General features: G+C 40.8%; 1 protein-coding gene across 3 annotated transcripts in view; it reads left to right on the forward strand.

Moving 5' to 3' along the window:
- LOC137866045 (neuropilin-2-like) overlaps positions 1-15,979 on the forward strand; it is a 95,146-nt gene extending 79,167 nt beyond the window's left edge. For 2 of the 3 annotated variants that reach the window (XM_068701692.1, XM_068701710.1), the window contains 2 exons: positions 10,460-10,522; positions 12,155-15,979. In XM_068701692.1, coding sequence (XP_068557793.1) covers positions 10,460-10,522; positions 12,155-12,483 — 392 coding nt within the window. In that variant the 3' untranslated portion in view covers positions 12,484-15,979. Of the gene's footprint in view, positions 1-4,542; positions 8,749-10,459; positions 10,523-12,154 lie in introns of those variants that run through there. The other variant, XM_068701701.1, reaches the window with a different exon arrangement.
- Positions 15,980-17,270: the final 1,291 nt, after the last annotated feature.

Consider the following 17,270-nt stretch of genomic DNA (forward strand, 5'->3'; position numbering starts at 1 on the left):
TTGATATGTGGACTTCATCCACATTTGATAAAATAATGGTGACAACGTTGCAACTTGACGGAATGGATCCACTGCATTGTCTCAGCATGACTCCCTGCATGCTGGGCTGATATTCTTGGTTATGTAGTTTGGTATGTTTCTCAGTGAGAAAATTACTATTTGCTGCTAACATAAACACATTGTTACACATGGGTATTTACTACAACAACATTGGCAGGCCGCAATATAGCAACATGTGCAATTCCAACAGAGTAACATCAGGGTGAATTTGCACTTCCCACAGACTTTTCCAAGTCCATAATGGTGTGCAACATGTCGCGTGTGATCTGTTACTGGTAAACATGTACGCAACACAGTGAGTGTGCCTTTAGTGGGCACAGCAAATTACTGAAATACTTTTCTTCTTCTTCTTTTCATTGCTCGTATTGGTAAATTAATTAAAAGGTGACATAGGAGCAGAGGTAAAGATCATGGGGTCATGGCTGAACAGTCCCCATCCAGTGGTTTTCTTTGGTTATTAATGAAACTAAAAGAACTAAGCAGAGCTGGCTTCTGTGTTCTTAACTCAGTCCAACTCTAACTGCTTCCTCATTGTAGAGATCAGCACACATTCGCTCCTCATTCACTCCTTCATCCTGATTTGCTGTCACCATGTAAGCTCTCTTTCTCTCTCTCTCTCTCTCTCTCTCTCTCTCTCTCTCTCTCTCTCTCTCTCTTCATTCAGTGCCATACGAGGAGCTTCTTTTCTTCCTTCTCTTAGTCTCTACTTCTTCTTGTTCCAATTTTCTGCCCTCTTCAATATTTTGCTCCCGCTTATTTCTGCTTCTCTACTTTCATCTCAACCAGTCTTTTTCATTCTCTTTCTTGCCTTTGTTTTTAGTTTTTCTTCCTTTTTTCTCCTCTCGTCTCGTCTCGTCTCCTCTCCACCCCTGTTCACCATTTATTCCCCTTGTTCCCCTCCTTCATCCTCAAATAGGCCAGTCTGAAAGCAGATAAAATGGGCTTAGGCAGATTATGCTACTGGATCGCTTGTTTTCAAAGTCTGGGTTGTGACCTAAAATGCCAGACTGCTTTTGTTTAGAGACCCACAACATATGATCATGGGAATTTTTAAAGAGCTAGCGCCTTAGTGACACTGAATTTCTTCAAAGTTGGACCTAAAAAAATAATAATATGTACTTTATTTTACCACTCCGAGTAGTATATCAAGACTTTTATGATTTGTGGTTATTTTTGTGGGGTTTTTTTTTTGCATTTCATCATTAGTGTCCACATTGATCATGGATGGTTGTGGTCCCATTTATGTCTATGATTACTTTTTATTACTGTAGAGGCAAGGACTCGTGTTTTTGAAGCTGGGGGTTAAAGCACAAAAATAGTTGCCGAACTATGTTTGGATGGCATCCATATTACTGATGCTAGATGCGTACAGTTATTGAGTCAGTTCAGTGTGTGTGTGTGTGTGTGTGTGTGTGTGTGTGTGTGTGTGTGTGTGTCCGTGTGTTCCTAATGTGTGAATAGATCAAAAACATTCTTTGAATACTGTCAGGTGCTTGAGCAGCACTTTGTTTTTGTCCCTCACATTCAATTTAATAATAAACAAGAATAGCAATCCCAAATATAGTAAAAGCCATGAGCCAAAATCGGAAAACTCTTCTCACCAGACTCGTACGCTAAATATTTGACCTAATGCTTGCGGGTGCTTAGAATATTGGATCCTGAGCAGGTATCGTATGACTCGCAGCATGACAACAGTGTCAGCTCTCACACACGTATGTTTTCAGTTGACTGAGCCCCGGAGAGGGGGATCGAATGTCTCCTTTGAGACGCCTGTTGAAAAGTCAGCTAAGAACCAAAGTGTTGAACTCTATTCAAAACGTACTGCATAGATTGTTAATATATTATTTGTATATACATGTTTGAGTTGTTACTTATGTGTGTCTTGATGTGGATACTTGATGAGTGTGTGGGTTGTGGCTCTGGACAGCAGGGTTCTGTGGGTTTTGCAAAATCCTGCAGGTGAGAAGGAGGTTGAAACACGATTTTGAGTGATGAAGGCATAGAGAGGAAATTATTAGAAGATAATTTAAATCAAAAATTCAGATTGACTCCTTGCGTAGTGAGGAAGTGTGAGGAGGACTATAGTGTCCTTAGGAATTAGTTACGGCAACCAATGTATTTTAATTGTATCCTATAATAATCTTCAGTCATCTATAAAATGGCGAGTGCGTGGTGGAGAAAAGCTACCAACAATATATTAGATAAAATAAATTAACTGACCCAAAATCTCACATTAATGGAGAAACTTCAGGAGATCTGTCGATCAAATTTAAAGTGTAATGTGTGATTATCGCCTGATGTGATCCTCGGCTAACAGTACAGTGGCAGCTTCATTGTGGTGTGACGTGAACCAGTGTGTTGGGGACGGGTGGCGGCACAGTGAACGGTCATGCTACACACACATATATATATATACACACACACACACACACACACACACACACACAGAAAATAAGCTAATTCTGGCTTCAGTATAGAGAGCTCTCACACTTTCAGCTCCACTTTATCTCATTTTAGATAAGGAAAGGTTGCTGATGTGTAAAGTGTTAGACCTTGAATGAGAAAAAAGATCAGTGATTCAGAAACTCTAGTAACCAAGGTTCCCTTGAAAGCCACACTTTTTAGCTCACGTTAGGAGTGGTGCTCTTGAGAAAATGTCCCCTTTGTTCCCCTTTAGATGAAAAAAAAAAAAAAAAAAGCAAAGTAACGGTCAATTTTTGCAGCCCTAGAAATCATCTGTGTCTTAATCCACTGATGCAAAGGCTCTCTGCTCAGGCTGCTTAGAGCACAGCTTTACAATCAAAGCCAATTTTAAACCCTTAAAGAGTTCGTCTGAACTTTTTTTAAAGGCAAAATTAAGCTCACTGGTTTCCTTGAGGTTCTGTGTCTTTCTCTGCACCTCTTCTGCCTCTGTCCTTTCATTTTTGCTCTCTTTTATCTTGTCTCCATCTACTTCTTGCTTTCCCCGCCTCTATTTCCTCTTTCTTTTGACCTTTCTTTTCTTTTTCACGTTCTTTCCTTCTTTCGTTCTCTCCCATTCTTTTTCTCTGTCTTTCTTTCTTCCACAACCTCTCTCTCAGCGGGTTTCTTTCACGGTGAGTTGACAGAGTATTGAAGTTTCAGACAAACCCTCTAATGCAGGATTAAAGATATCATGGCAGGATTAGCTCTCTCCCTTCACTCCCCTTCCCTCCCACCCTCTCCCCTCACTTTCTTCAATCCCTCTCTATTTCACTCCATTCTTTCTTCCTATAATGCCTCCCTTTTCCCTTCTGTAATTTCCCTCTGATTTCGCCTCTTCCCCTCTCCATCTATTTCTCCCTCCACTCGACTCCCTTCAATGTGATCTTGCCCTGATAAAAGCAGCTGCGTCCTGCCGAATACAACCACCTAACACTCCCCACCCTTTGTCCAACTCAGCCAGTCACTGCATAATCAAGGCTTTGCATTCTCCGATCGAATCTGAACGCATCGCATGAGCCTCTTACTGTCAATGTGCAGCTAATTGTTGTGTTGTTTGCATCAGCCAAAAACACAGCATAATCTAAACATACATGCATCAGTATTTTTTGGATGAAGAATGAAGACTTAAGATGACTTGGAGTATGCGGTTGGGTGTTTAAATTTTGAAGTGAGCTACATCTGGAAGCTTTTTTGCCTGCAGTAGATCTTATATATTGTGTTTAGTTGAATAACAGCAAGGGACATAATTGCAGCTCACTGCTGCAGTTATTGACCATTCACTGAATCCCACCCCTCTTAGTTACTCTTAGGCCTGTCAAGCATTTCTTTCTCGCCCAACATGTATGCAATTTACATAGAAAACAATGGCAGATTTAACACTTGAAATGCTCAGTACTTTCTGAAACAATAGCTTTTTGATTTTAGACGGAGGTAGACAAAAGCAGTCTTCTCATTTCTAGCTGGCTCTCATCAGTTCTACCGGCTGAGGTGGCAAATTGTATCAGCTATTGCTAGTTAGCTAATCAAAGCTGCATCCGTGGAGAAGACAATCCTAGTATTACAATGAGCAAAATGTAAAGTCAGACATTCTAACATAACCATACACAGTATGTTTGAAACCCCACAAACTAAGCTAGTAGTTTAGTTTTAGGTATCTAGGTAACGATGCTATGAAAGGAATGCTTGTTGCTACTGTAAGTAGTAAGCTAGTTAGCGAGACATGCTATGGATTGCATCTTACGATAGCGCAGACAAACACTTTGTTTAAGCCATTCCTCATACGTTTACTCATGGGTTTTGGAAGGGCTACAAAATAACACGCTTGATTCAGCATTATGCAGAAATCTAAAGCTTGACAGATGCCTAGTTAAGGTTGCTAAGCTATGATTTGACAATCACTTTCTGGGGGAGGGGTTTCGTGAACAGTCAATTAGACAGCTTTTGACTCTCCAATGGGGTCTGCATGCCTGCCTCCCTCGTCCGTAGTGCCAACCAGTAATGTGTCCTCCTGCCCTCCAGGGGGTGCCATGTCTGGGATGGAGCCCACAGTAGACACAGTGGCGGTGCAGCCTGTTCCTGCCTACTGGTACTATGTGTTGGCGGGAGGCGCTGCCCTCTTGCTGCTGGTCACTGTAACCGTGGTGGTGACACTGTGCTGCCATCGGTACCACTGGGCGCCCAAGAAGACCAGCGCTAGTCATCATCATTCAGTGATGTACCACAACAGCCAGCATCCAAATCAGCCAAGTCACCAAAACTGCTACCAGAACCAAAACCTCAGCTATAATCTGGTCCAGAGCCCGAACCAAAACCACCTGTACCCAGGTACCGGGCCGATTCTTGACCCCATGCTCACCATCAGACTGGAGAAAGACGACGGCTGTGATTCCCAGTGTTGAAAACAACTGGACTGTATGTGAACGATATCATTTTATTAGAATGCTTTGTTCAAACAAAGCGATTAAAGGGTGTCAAAACTCCCTGAAATACATGATCAACAGCAGTGTTCAGCATGATGAGAATCTACATAGAAGAGACACTGCAGCTCCTGTTGCTGATGACTGATCTAATTACCTGATCAGCATGCACCTTTGCTAAACTTCCTTGTGGGCTGCCACTGGCAGAAGGAAATTGTGAAAACTTCACCATCGCTGGGGAGAGTAGATGAAAGAACTTTAATTGCCAATTGTGAAGGCTGATGAGGGCCTGATAACAACATTACATTGCCACTTTTTTTTGATGTACTTAAGAGCATACTGGCTTCTACAGCTGCACCCCAACTTGGTAGCCTGGACATGAAGACTGCCTAACAAACTGTGGACAAAACATATGTACATGCAGTGTTGAAACAGCATATTTTCTTCTTGTACAAAGCAGGAAATGTCTGTCTGCCCTGCTCTGATCTGCAGCTTGGACACTGCCTGCCTCCAAATACTCTGTCCGACAGAGAAGGGATTTACACAGAGGTACAGGGAGATAGAAGTCGCAATGTGTGCTGCATAAAGAAATAAGTCTATTTCTCTGGGTCTGAATGAAGCTGCTGTTTATTTGTCCACTAGCCTTTGAGAGACCGAGAGTGACAGAGACAGATTAAGAACAGAGAAGGAAGAGTTATGGGGAGAATTAGTGCTGCCCGTCCAGCCGTGACAGATAGACGGCTGCACATCCAGTGTGGGTGGCTCCTTTGGTCTGTGAACGGGGAATCAGTGTTGTGCTGTTCTCTGTCTGGTTTACACTGAGGGGGGGGGGGATAGGATGAGACAGCTTACATTGCATCCTGCGGACCTAGAAACAAAACACTGTCTCGGCATCAAAACACACAAAGGCTCAAAAGTCTCACACACATATGCACGGACACTTCAAAACTTTTCATTGGCTAATAATTGAGTCTTGCCTCTTACCCCGAGTGCATTCTTCAAAACATGCTGACATGCCTTTCTTAAAAATGTGCTTTAAAACTCTTACCTCTTCGCCTCCAGAACGAGGTGGTGCCTCAGTGTCAAATCGGTGTATGAATGGACTCTATACAGTTTTGCCTTGATCATATAAATAATCCAATGCCTGTCTGTTAATGTTCAAATGTCTCGCACACATAGACTGAATGAATGAAACGAATCAAAAATCACATGTGTTGAGTATCTAAAGACGCAGTTTTACTTTTCTTTCAAGTCTGTGCAAGTTCAAATCTTTTCTGTTAGATCTGTTTGTGTGTCATCCTATGACAAATCAATAATTTGTGAACATCAGAATGTTTTGCATATTAGCCTGGTGACCTGACAATGTGGTCCACTTGGCTGCTCGGTTTGGCTTCTATTCAACAGGTGAGACCAAACGAAGGGAAAGAGCTTCTTACTTATGAAGGATTTTAGAAAGAAACACTGATCTAGGATCACTGGTCATTTATTTTTATCATTTCATTTCCTATGAAATGTCAAATTAGACTGATTCCAGTGCAGCACCCCTCACACGGTGTTCTTGATGTTTTCTTCATCGTCCGTCTCACCTTATGTGTGTTTTTATATTACGCAGATGAGTTTACGATGCGATTACGATGTTTTGCAATGTTGAGAGTAACAATAGCACCTTTCTGCTTCTTGATGATGTTTTGTTGAAGTATTTGATGATTTGTTACAATTTCTTACATTTACTGTGAATCTTAATAGAAACTATACGTTGAGTACTTTACTGGTTTTGAATTGAATAGAACTTCTTTCTTTGCAACTACATGTGACAGGATGCCTACATGTGCTTCTGATGTATAATAGTTATACAATGTTTATTTTTTCTACTCGCTGACTATTGTTTTAATGCAACAGTTATGTTGATTGTGTTCACTGAGATGATCTTAACGTTACTAAGGTTGAAGCCATTTTGCAAACGGCAAACGTTTGTCCCTCATTTAAAGCGTCCAGCTTCAAGCTTAAATCACATAGGGGCTCAAAATGGACGCAGATCAATACGTTATGGGAAACTGATTCAGATGATGTTAAAAAAAGAGAGTAATGTAATTTGCTTGGTTTTGGTTTGAAAAGCCCAGAATCAACTTCTAGTCTGTAAAACTGGGCGCACCGCTGTGGTGCTTCTTTCCTGGAATTCTCAGCAGCTCACCATCTTATGTTGTGTGCTACCCCCCCGCACCATTTTGTTCATGCTCAAATCCCCCAGCCTTTTTTATCAAAACCTGCTTGTTCCTATTCTACTCCTTCCCTTCATTGCAAATCCTCCCAGTAAAAAAAAAAAAAACACTGGAGAGAAAATGAGAGGCAGAAAAGGAGGAGAGCAAAATCTCTCAGAGGAGCAGGGCCCATTAAGTGAGCCCCCTTTCCCTCCAAAGAATGCGCCCAGAGATGGAGGAAGATGAAAGAAGTTTAAAAAAACCTGCTCTCTATACTTTCTAAAGATAGATTTTCCTTTTTTGCTCCGAGAGGAAGGCTGACAGGGAGGCAGGTTGCAGTTTGGATTGAAGGAGGGAAAGACTTGAAGGAGGAGGGCAGGTTGTTTGAAACACAAAAGCAGATGAAAGAAGTCTTTTGGCAGAATGGACAGTGTGATGGAGACACACATTAAACTCGCTGCACGCACACAATCTGACAAACACAAACCTGCAGCTCTCCATATTGACTTGTTCCATCAAATTGTGTCTCGTAAAATGTGCTTTTGTGCTTGAGTCAACAAGTATTTTTGTTATATTATGCTTTCATATCCATCCCCTCTCCCTTCCATTTCAATCGACTTGCGTATGATTTACACATCATATGACTCACTGTAGCGGCCCTGTGCTGTAACCCAATCAATGTAGGTCCGAAATTCAAACAGAGAAATGATATATGACTGTATTTATGTTGTGCTACCCGTGCACTTTTCTCTTTCATTCTCTCTCTCTCCATCAAACTTTTTGCAAGATTTGGAAAATGTGCTGGCGTCTCTTCATGCAGCGCTTTTAAATCAACCTTTCCTCACCTCCCTCTCCCTTCTCCATCACAAACTACTTTGAAGCCCTTTAATAATTCTAATTAGTTAATGGAGCTTATTGCGTTCATAAAACCCTGCGGTAAGCATTTCTAGCCCTCAGGCCTTTCTTCTTTTTTTTTCTTCTGCCCCCTCCTTCTCTGCTTCTGGAGAAATATTACGAGTGAAAGCACTCTAACAGGTCCTCGGGCCCCCACTGGAACAGTGTATGGTGCCAAAGAGCCATCCATGTCTTTTCCTGAATTAAAAAAAAAAAAGCCCTCTTTTTATTCCTCTCTTTGCTAATTGGAGAGTGGAGATAAAATGGGGCTACAGGGAGTTTTAATCTCCTTTCAGATCCGCGTGATGATTCTTCTCAGGATCCTAGCCTTCGGGCTTTAAGCCAGGATCATTAGAAAGTGTTCAACAGTCGTCCAAAGAGTGTCCGAGCATCTGTCTTTTCTTTATCCTGCTTCTTTTGCTTTTCTCCCGTTGATTTAATGTTTCTTCAAGACCTGTGGTGATTTCCGTTGACTGTGAGAAAAGGATAAGATAGAGCCCTGAGGGTCTGTTGTGAGACCGTACATTTACCAGAAGACAGACGAGGAGACTGATTAGATGCTTCCATGTGCATGTACTACACTAAGTACAGTCTTACATGGAGAGTGCATTTGAGTAAGAGCTCCAGAAGATAGTGTAATTTACAGTGTGACTGCTGGGATTAGCCATATTCAGCTGAGCAGGTATTTAAGGACTAACTGCCCATTCTGCACAGTGACAGCATTTATATATATATATATATATATATATATATATATATATATATATATATATATATATATATAGAATTACATTACAGCATTATTTTATTTAGTCGGGTGGTTCAGACAAACATTTAAAGACATGTTCGTAATCTGCAGGCCACTGGAGTTGTCCAGGCTTTCATGCTTTGTTTTTTCCTTTGCTCTCATTTCTCTCTTTTTCACTCTCATATTTTGGTGGTGTGAAATCACACATTTTAGGGGTAAAACCTACCTTGATGATGTCATTTTGAATCAAATGAATCGATGATGTTATTGTTCTTTGATTTCTTGAGTTTTTTTACTGATCAGAAAGACCTTTCTTCATGTAAATCTGTTGGATGCAGCAACATGGCCTCAGCGAGGGATGAACTTGAACTAGTTTTAATTCAAACTGTGACTAGTTTAGACTCAAGCTCAACAAAACCAGCCTTGAAGTGGTAAACTGCTTAAACGTTCATCCCTGGCGTCATCCACCTCATTGATGTGTTTCCTCCTGTGCACTTTCTCTGCCTCTATGAAAGAAAGACCTCAACTTTATGATTGTCTGTTTGACTTGCGCTGGATTTCACTGTTGTGCACTTAAAGCAAATTAAATATTGAACTCCGGAGAAACATACAAAACCCCGAGGCACACATGCTCAATCCCATAATCAAATAATTAAATAATCAAATTCCCATTCAACATCGGAGAGTGAATACACTTCATTCACCATTGGGTTTATTGGTTGCTGTAATTTCTTTTGTTTATTCTCTAATTGGGTTTGGAAGCCAGCTTTGGGTCAATTTTAAACAATTAAAGATTTCATTGATTCACTTTTTTAACTTCAAGGAAATTACCTCATATTTAATACATGAGCAGATATCTTCATTTCGCAGATAGCGGGTCTCATTTAAAAGTATTCACCTCTTATTATCATTTACAGACTGAAGAGTATTGGAAGTTCGTAAAGGCTGTTTATAGAAGACGTAGTCTGGATGCCACATGTTAAAATTGTCTCATAGAAAAAATTGACCTTATCTAACTGAGGAAATGAGGCTCCGTATCTTCTTTCATATCAACTAAATTAGTTTTTCACCTCATGTCCTTTAGAAATCTATTACGGTTTCACTCCATAATACATTTTTGGTTGCTTTGCCACAGCAATAAATGATTATCAGCTGCTCAGATATTGCTCTTTTTTTCTGAGGATTGTAATATAATTTTCCTTGAATAAAAACTGAATTGAAGCCGAGTTGAGCTTCCAGACCCTTTAAAGCGTTGCACTTCGGCCTGCCTCAGAAATAGAATGTGGTATTTTAGCTTGTTGAATTTCATGGTCTTGGAATAAAAAGAAAATATATTGTGACGAATGTGAAGGTAATAAAAGTGATATTTTTCTATGAAACAGTTGTGTGGTGTCTTTTCTTTCATCGCTCAGTCTCTCTCTCGCTCTCTAAATAAATAAAACGGTTTAAACTGTAGGCGATCTCTTGCCTGATATCTTCACACAGTCTGAACAAGATCACTCACTCTTTGAACTCTTTCAGCTGTTTGTGTAGTTTGATTTCCATCTACAAATGTAGCTTGTGTGCTGACAACATAAGGGATGGAGTGAAGATATCACAACATGTTGTGGACTCTTGAGTAGCTCTGGCTTGACTGGATGTTTGAGATTAATACTGTTCTGTTCTGACCTTTTTAACAGATCCCAGGCCTATGGATTTTGGAAACGATCCTGTTTACAACCACAAGCCCCCCATCAATGGAGGTGAGGTTTCCCTCTCGTCTCAGCCCGAGGCTGCACTGGCCGTTTTACAAGTCTCACCCGAATAACAGTGGAATAGCTCTTAAAGCAGAGGCATGCCCATGGCTCTTCATTTTACTTGTGATTCCACAAGAAAAAAAGCCTGTGGCAACAGTGACAGACAACCTCTGGTGTGTGTGTGTGTGTGTGTGTGTGTGTGTGTGTGTGTGTGTGTGTGTGTGTGTGTGTGTGTGTGTGTGTGTGTGTGTGAGAGTGTGTGTGTGTGTGAGAGAGACAATGTGCAGAGACAGCAAGAGTGTGAGGGAGAATCTAAAAGTGCGTTTATGTCTGTGCATGTGGGCATGTTAGTGTGTGTTTCCTCTCCTCCTCTTTCATGTTCTGTGGCAGACAAAGTGAGACAGACAGCTTCCTCCTGGGCACCTAGAAAACATCTGTCTGTAACAATCACGGTTTACTTCCCGCGTATGTATGCGCATGTGTGTGTGTGTGTGTGTGTGTGTGTGTGTGTGTGTGTGTGTGTGTGTGTGTGTGTGTGTGAGTGTGTGTGTGTGCCCACATGCATGTGTTATTATCCCTTGTTTCTCCCAGCCCCTTGACAGATACAAGAAGAGTACTCAGCCTTTACCTCACGAAACAAGTCTGTTTACTGTCTGTTTATTGCTTTCCGCTGTGTGTCTCTATGTGTGTGTGTGTGTGTGTGTGTGTGTGTGTGTGTGTGTGTGTGTGTGTGTGTGTGTACGTACTGTGTTCTGCCATAAAACACTCTAAATGCAGTACCTAATTGCGGATTGTCTTGTTCATGTGTATACATTCATTAAGTGGATTAGCCTGATCGCTTATGCCAGCTAGATGTGCACACTTCAACACACACAAGACGCACCGGAGAGCACCTTAAAAGTAATTAATTGCATTATGTTTCCAAACTTATGAAGTCAACAATAGCAACTGGGGTAACAGAATTAGCTGTTCTTGGATTAATTAGCCATGACGCGGGATATTTGCCTCCGATACAGTTGAATTCTTAAAGTGAGACTTTGCGACTGTTGAAGGAAGAAATACCACAATCCTTCTATCATTGATCATTGAAAATGTAATCCATAAGCAGTAAGACGCACCCTCGCTCAGTTCATTACACTCAAGGGATTTGCTGCTACAGCCTGACTGAGTGTGGAATAAGCAGTAGCCTATTGTGGCTAATGTTAGCTAATTTACAATCGATATTGCTGTATAAGTGACACCATTACATTACATTTTAACATTATCTCGTAATCGTCACTTGTGCACAAAGTGCATTCTCTGTGCCCATCGAGTTGAACATCGAGTCTGTTCTTTGTGACGCTATGGTTGTAATTGTAATCATGTGAACTGTAGCGCCAAACAACAATAATATAACTGACAAAAATGTATTCATATCTTGATGTTTACTGCAAGAGATTTGATAACTCTACTAAGTTGTATAAGCCTGCCAATTGATTCTGATACAGAAGTCAATGGAAACCACTGGTTGCACGGTATGATCTAAATTAGATGAGTGTAATTTGGTGAGATGTGAAGTAAATCACAGTGATTATTGTATTGCTCATAAACTTAATTATGTTTAGAGTTTTTTTCTAAAGTCTCCTGTTTTGTCTCCAGACTATGTCTTCCCAGGTTGGCCGTCCTCCTTCTCGACCCCCTCCTCCTCTGATGTGGACCCCTCCTCCGTCACCCTGGTGTCAGAGAAAGACAAGGACAACGCCTGGCTGTACACGCTGGACCCCATCCTCCTCACCATCATCGTGATGAGCTCGCTGGGCGTGCTGATGGGTGCCGTGTGCGCGGGACTGCTCCTCTACTGCACGTGCTCCTACAGCGGGCTTTCCTCGCGCTCCTCCACGACACTGGAGAACTACAACTTTGAGTTGTACGACGGGATTAAGCATAAAGTGAAGATAAACCAGCAGAGGTGCTGCTCAGAGGCATGAAGACGAGGAGGAGAATTCTAGAGAATGATTGGGGAAAGACACGTCCCGTGATCTCCTGCAGAAGTAAATTTGTTCTGTTCTCGGTTTGGACAAAGAAAACACAAAAAGGAAGCACTATCTGTTATTTCAATCCCCAGTGTCAACTTTCCTAATATCCTGCTCCGATGTCTAAACATTCATCCCAGAGTTTCCCCTATTTGTGTGCCAGTGGGAACTTATGACATTAATGTCCCCCACATGCTATGAGGCCTAAATTGGGGGAACACCTGACCCCAGTCCCCCCCCCCTTCCCACAGTACCACATCTCCTCCGCCTGCAGGAGAGAGCCTGCTCAATTAAAAGCCTGTGAATGAATGAAGGAATGAATAAATGAATATGAATGACAGATCTACCATAGCATATAACCCACCCGCCACTGGAATGAAGCTAGGAGAAAGACTACAGCACCCATGACAATCTGGACATTTGAACCACAAATGGCAGCACAGTCTGGGGTGTTTGGTTAAAATGTTGGTAATGGAATTCTTAATGAAGAAGAGAATTTCATTAACTACTTTCCAGAAGGGCAATGTCATTTTGTCCTCATCGGCTTGAATTTGAATGTGGCCAATAGAGACGGCATGCTGAAATACAAAAAAAAAACTCCAGCTTCTGACTGTTGGTGAAGACTTCAGCACCAGTGGACCATTTAATGTGGGTACATCTGACTGAAATCAACACATATCAAGCGAATGCCTATCCCCCTAAAGAAGTTTAAAAGATATCAAACCACACTACTCCAATGAATCTAGATTTCTAAAGGTGAAGAAGAAAAAGAGGATGAAAAAGGACATTTTCTTTTTGTTTGTTTCTGAAAGTTTTAGATATGAGTTCTGGGACTTTCAAATGGCCATTAGCCTGCCATATGGCACTCGCTCGCTCCTTTGTCTGCCCTTGGTCTGCGCTTTGTGAAACCAGTGGCATAGAAGAGTAATGGTGACTGTTTTTGTTATGTTTTAGACTTGTGTCTGGAAAAAAAAGTTAAAGAAATGCCAGCTTCAGTTCGTATCCGCCCTGTAGAGCTCTTACGCCATTTTTAGACTTTCTTTAGCATTGTGTTGGACTTCATGGTCTTAATTGTTACTTCAGCCCTTTTCTATTTTCACACATTTTCCACGATAGATGATCAGTCTTATCAAAGAGTAGAGGAAAGGTAAATAAAGGTGGAAGACAGAAAATCAGAGATTTATCTAAATCTAACATGCTGTTATGGAGTCGTGCTTTAGATTCAGTATTATAGGGTTTGTCTTTGGTATATATCTATATTTTTTTGCTTTTCAGACTGTATGATGCCCAAATGATGGACAGACACTGTGTGAACAAAATGTCAGTGATTGTTTTATTGCAACCTATGGATTGCCAAAGAGCTGTGTATGTGCACAGGGGGTCAGAACAAGTGTTAAAAGAGGCAGGGTGGAAAACGGACTGAGTGATGAATCATCCTGCCTTTTAGCCGCCGCTCTTGGCGTCACCCCTCTGAAGGAAGCACGCTTAAAAAAAAAGAAAATGGAAGAAGAAGGAATGACTAAAGGAGGAGAGTGGAAATACCGTTGACTTTCTTGGACACACAATCGAGCCTTAAGCTAACTACAGTATACGCTGTATCGGAGGACAGCCATCGAGGAGCGCCAGTGCTGCTGGAGAGACTGATGAACAGGAGGAGACACACACAGAGAGAGAGAGAGAGAGACAGAGAGAGAGAGAGAGAGAGACAGAGAGACAGGAAGAAAGAGAGAGAGAAAGGGAAACAAAATATGCCGGTTATGTTAACAAGCAGGAGAAGTCTCATCAATCGTCCTACAAACATCAAACATGTTTGGCATTGTGCATCTTTCTCCCATCAGTTACATTCATGGGTCACTATTTGGCTTCAGCTTTAACACATTTTGGTGGAAACTTAAAGGTACCCCGTGGAGTTTTTGACCACTAGTAGCGCTACTGAGCAACGTTTCCATTTAGTTTGTATCTCATGCATGCACACACGCATGCAGCCACATGGTTTCACACTATTCCAGTGATTAACAGTTGGCAGTGGTTACATGACATGAAAAAGCAACAATTTTTCAGCAAAGGAGAAGAAGACCGCAAGCTTGCAAGAATTTTGATTTATTAGTGAGGGAAAAAATGACTTTGCCATTGTTTTTTATTAGGAAGATGACAAAGATACACACAATGTGTAATTATAACTTTTTGTTTTCTAGAAAACTCCACAGGTTACCTTTAGTGCCTCCCAAATTTTACAATAAGTTAAATATAAACAAAATGCTTACCTTAAGCATATCTGCAGCTAATGTTTTTTTCTACATTATACACTACTTTTGACTACTAAAACATATTTTGAGTTTTTATGGTCATGGTAAGACAACTCAAAGCGATTTGTAAAGATTTTGGAAAGTTGAAAAGCTAATAAGTCGACACTGACTTGAAAAACAAACTTGAATCTGCTTTAATACTCATTTTGTTCGTCTGAACATACGTACTCTGTACGTATGAATGTAAATCATGGGAGACTGTTGCATTGTGGCTACAATTTTGATGGCAACATAACACGTGGCAGCCGAAGTAATCTATCTGCAGATCAAAGATGTCACTTTTTGTCTTGCAGACTGTTTAAGCTGTGGTCGTGAACATTTGATAGACTTGTCATTGTAATCAATTAAAGTCTACAAAAGATGCAAATGTTAACGTTCATCTAAACAATTGGAGTACGGCTGGTAGGCAGGTGATTCTCTGCATGGAAACATATCCGGTGAGATACTCAGCAGACAGATGGAGGGGGTCAATCACAGAAAGTCATTTTTGTGTTTAGTGAATCTAAGTTGCTGTCCTCTGTGGGACACATTGAAAGAGCAGAAGAGAGCAGGTATAGGGGAGGGAAAAGAGTCACACATGTCACATTTGTTGTTGCTCCATCTCTCTTTCTGCCTTTCTCTCATCTCTCCTTGTCTGAGGGCTTGCATGGATATAGCCAGGAGAACCATTGGGATGAAATCAAAAAAATATAATAGGAGGGTTATAAAAAGGTGTTGAAAGATGATCATAGAAAGAGAGATAAGGGAGAGAACAATGGAGAGAGAGAGAGAGAGAGAGAGATGGAGGTTTTTTTGTCCATCTGACTGCGTTTTCATTGGACCATTTTCCAAGTGCCTTGGAGCTTAATATGTGTCTCTCTCTCTCTCTCTCTCTCTCTCTCTCTCTCTCTCTCTCTCTCTCTCTCACATTTTACCTTCTGACCTTCTGGAAGTCAAGATAGCATTACCTCTTCTGTCTCGATGGATACACCCATATACACCCTGACACACACACACACACACACACAGGCAAATGCACACTATATTAAGACATACACACACCTACGGCACTGGCCAGATAACTCAAACTGTTGTTTGTAGACTTTGTACAGAAGAATTTCTTTTTTAATGTTATTATTATTTAATAAAGGCTAAATAATAAGTGATTTGGTTCTGGGTGTTTTTATGTCATTAAAATGTCATAGTATAGTTATAGTTATATTTAGTTAAAAAAAAGTCAACGCACAGTATGTCATTATAAAGTGGTAATATATTATATGTCATTAGAAATTAATACAAAAAGGTGTAGATAGCATGTTGTTAAAAAAGTCATAAAAATGTCATAGTATAGTGTGTGATTGAAATGTCATGCAGAACTCATAGTATGTTATAAAAAGTTATTGTTGGTATTTAGTTCGTGTTTAGTATTTGCATAAGAGAGAATATAAACAGCAGAAACAAAACAATTTCTGGGCGGATAATCTTAACATAGAAAAATTCAAGGAAGCATTGTCCATCAACTTTGACTATGTTTGGTCACCAAGCATCATGTATGCAAACACAGGGTCCATCTCCTCTCGTCCCACCGGAGTCCTCGTCATGCTGTCAAGTGCTGCCCAATCCGGGATGCCAGGATGGAACCGGTTCTTTCCAAAGATTTGATCACAACAGTCACCGACTTCTCTTTGCTGGGTCCTGCGACTGGACAGTAACCAGGAACAGACTGGGTACTGGAATAGCCTTTGGTCATGGCTGGGTTAGTGTAGTATGTCATAAAAGGCTTAAAAAGTCCTAGTATAGTATGTCATAAACAGTCATAGTATAGTATGTCATAAAAGGCTTAAAAAGTCCTAGTATAGTATGTCATTGAAAAGCCATAAAAGTATGACGTTAAATTAGTCATAAATGGCATAAAGAAATCATAAAACAATCTCCGTTCACACAGCGTTTCAGCATCGTTTTCTAAATGATCTTCTTCCACACTAAAACGCCTGAAAACGAATGGTGGCATGCGGGTAGGTGCCAATGTAAACAGGAAGTAGATCGGTTGCTTAGTTAAAAGAAATACGACAGAGTAATAAAGTAGTCTTTAATAATGAAAGTTAGTGTTTGATATCTAAGATCTTCTCTAATATCTTCTTCTTTAAAATCAAACAGACACATTTCATGGAAAGTTTTAGAAGTTTTATTTTTCAGACTTAGTTACAGCGCTGCAGGTCTTGCTCTATCTCTCTCTCACACATCAAATTTACTTTAAAATCAACACTTACACATAAAAGTTTATTAGATTATGGGTCTATAAATGTGGTCAACACACGTCTCTCCCTCGTTTCCTTCAGTTTCGTTGTTGTCTGTTCTCACTCGCAGCTCTGCTGGTGGCTGAAGTCTCTGTCCTACTGGAGAGCAATTACTGCTTTTGTTCCTTTACATTTTATCTGCGGACTTCACAATAGTTGT

This window comes from Cebidichthys violaceus, unplaced genomic scaffold (genome assembly GCF_023349555.1).
Source record: "Cebidichthys violaceus isolate CVI_PGR_0920_01 unplaced genomic scaffold, fCebVio1.0.p SCAF_11, whole genome shotgun sequence".
Taxonomy (NCBI): domain Eukaryota; kingdom Metazoa; phylum Chordata; class Actinopteri; order Perciformes; family Stichaeidae; genus Cebidichthys; species Cebidichthys violaceus.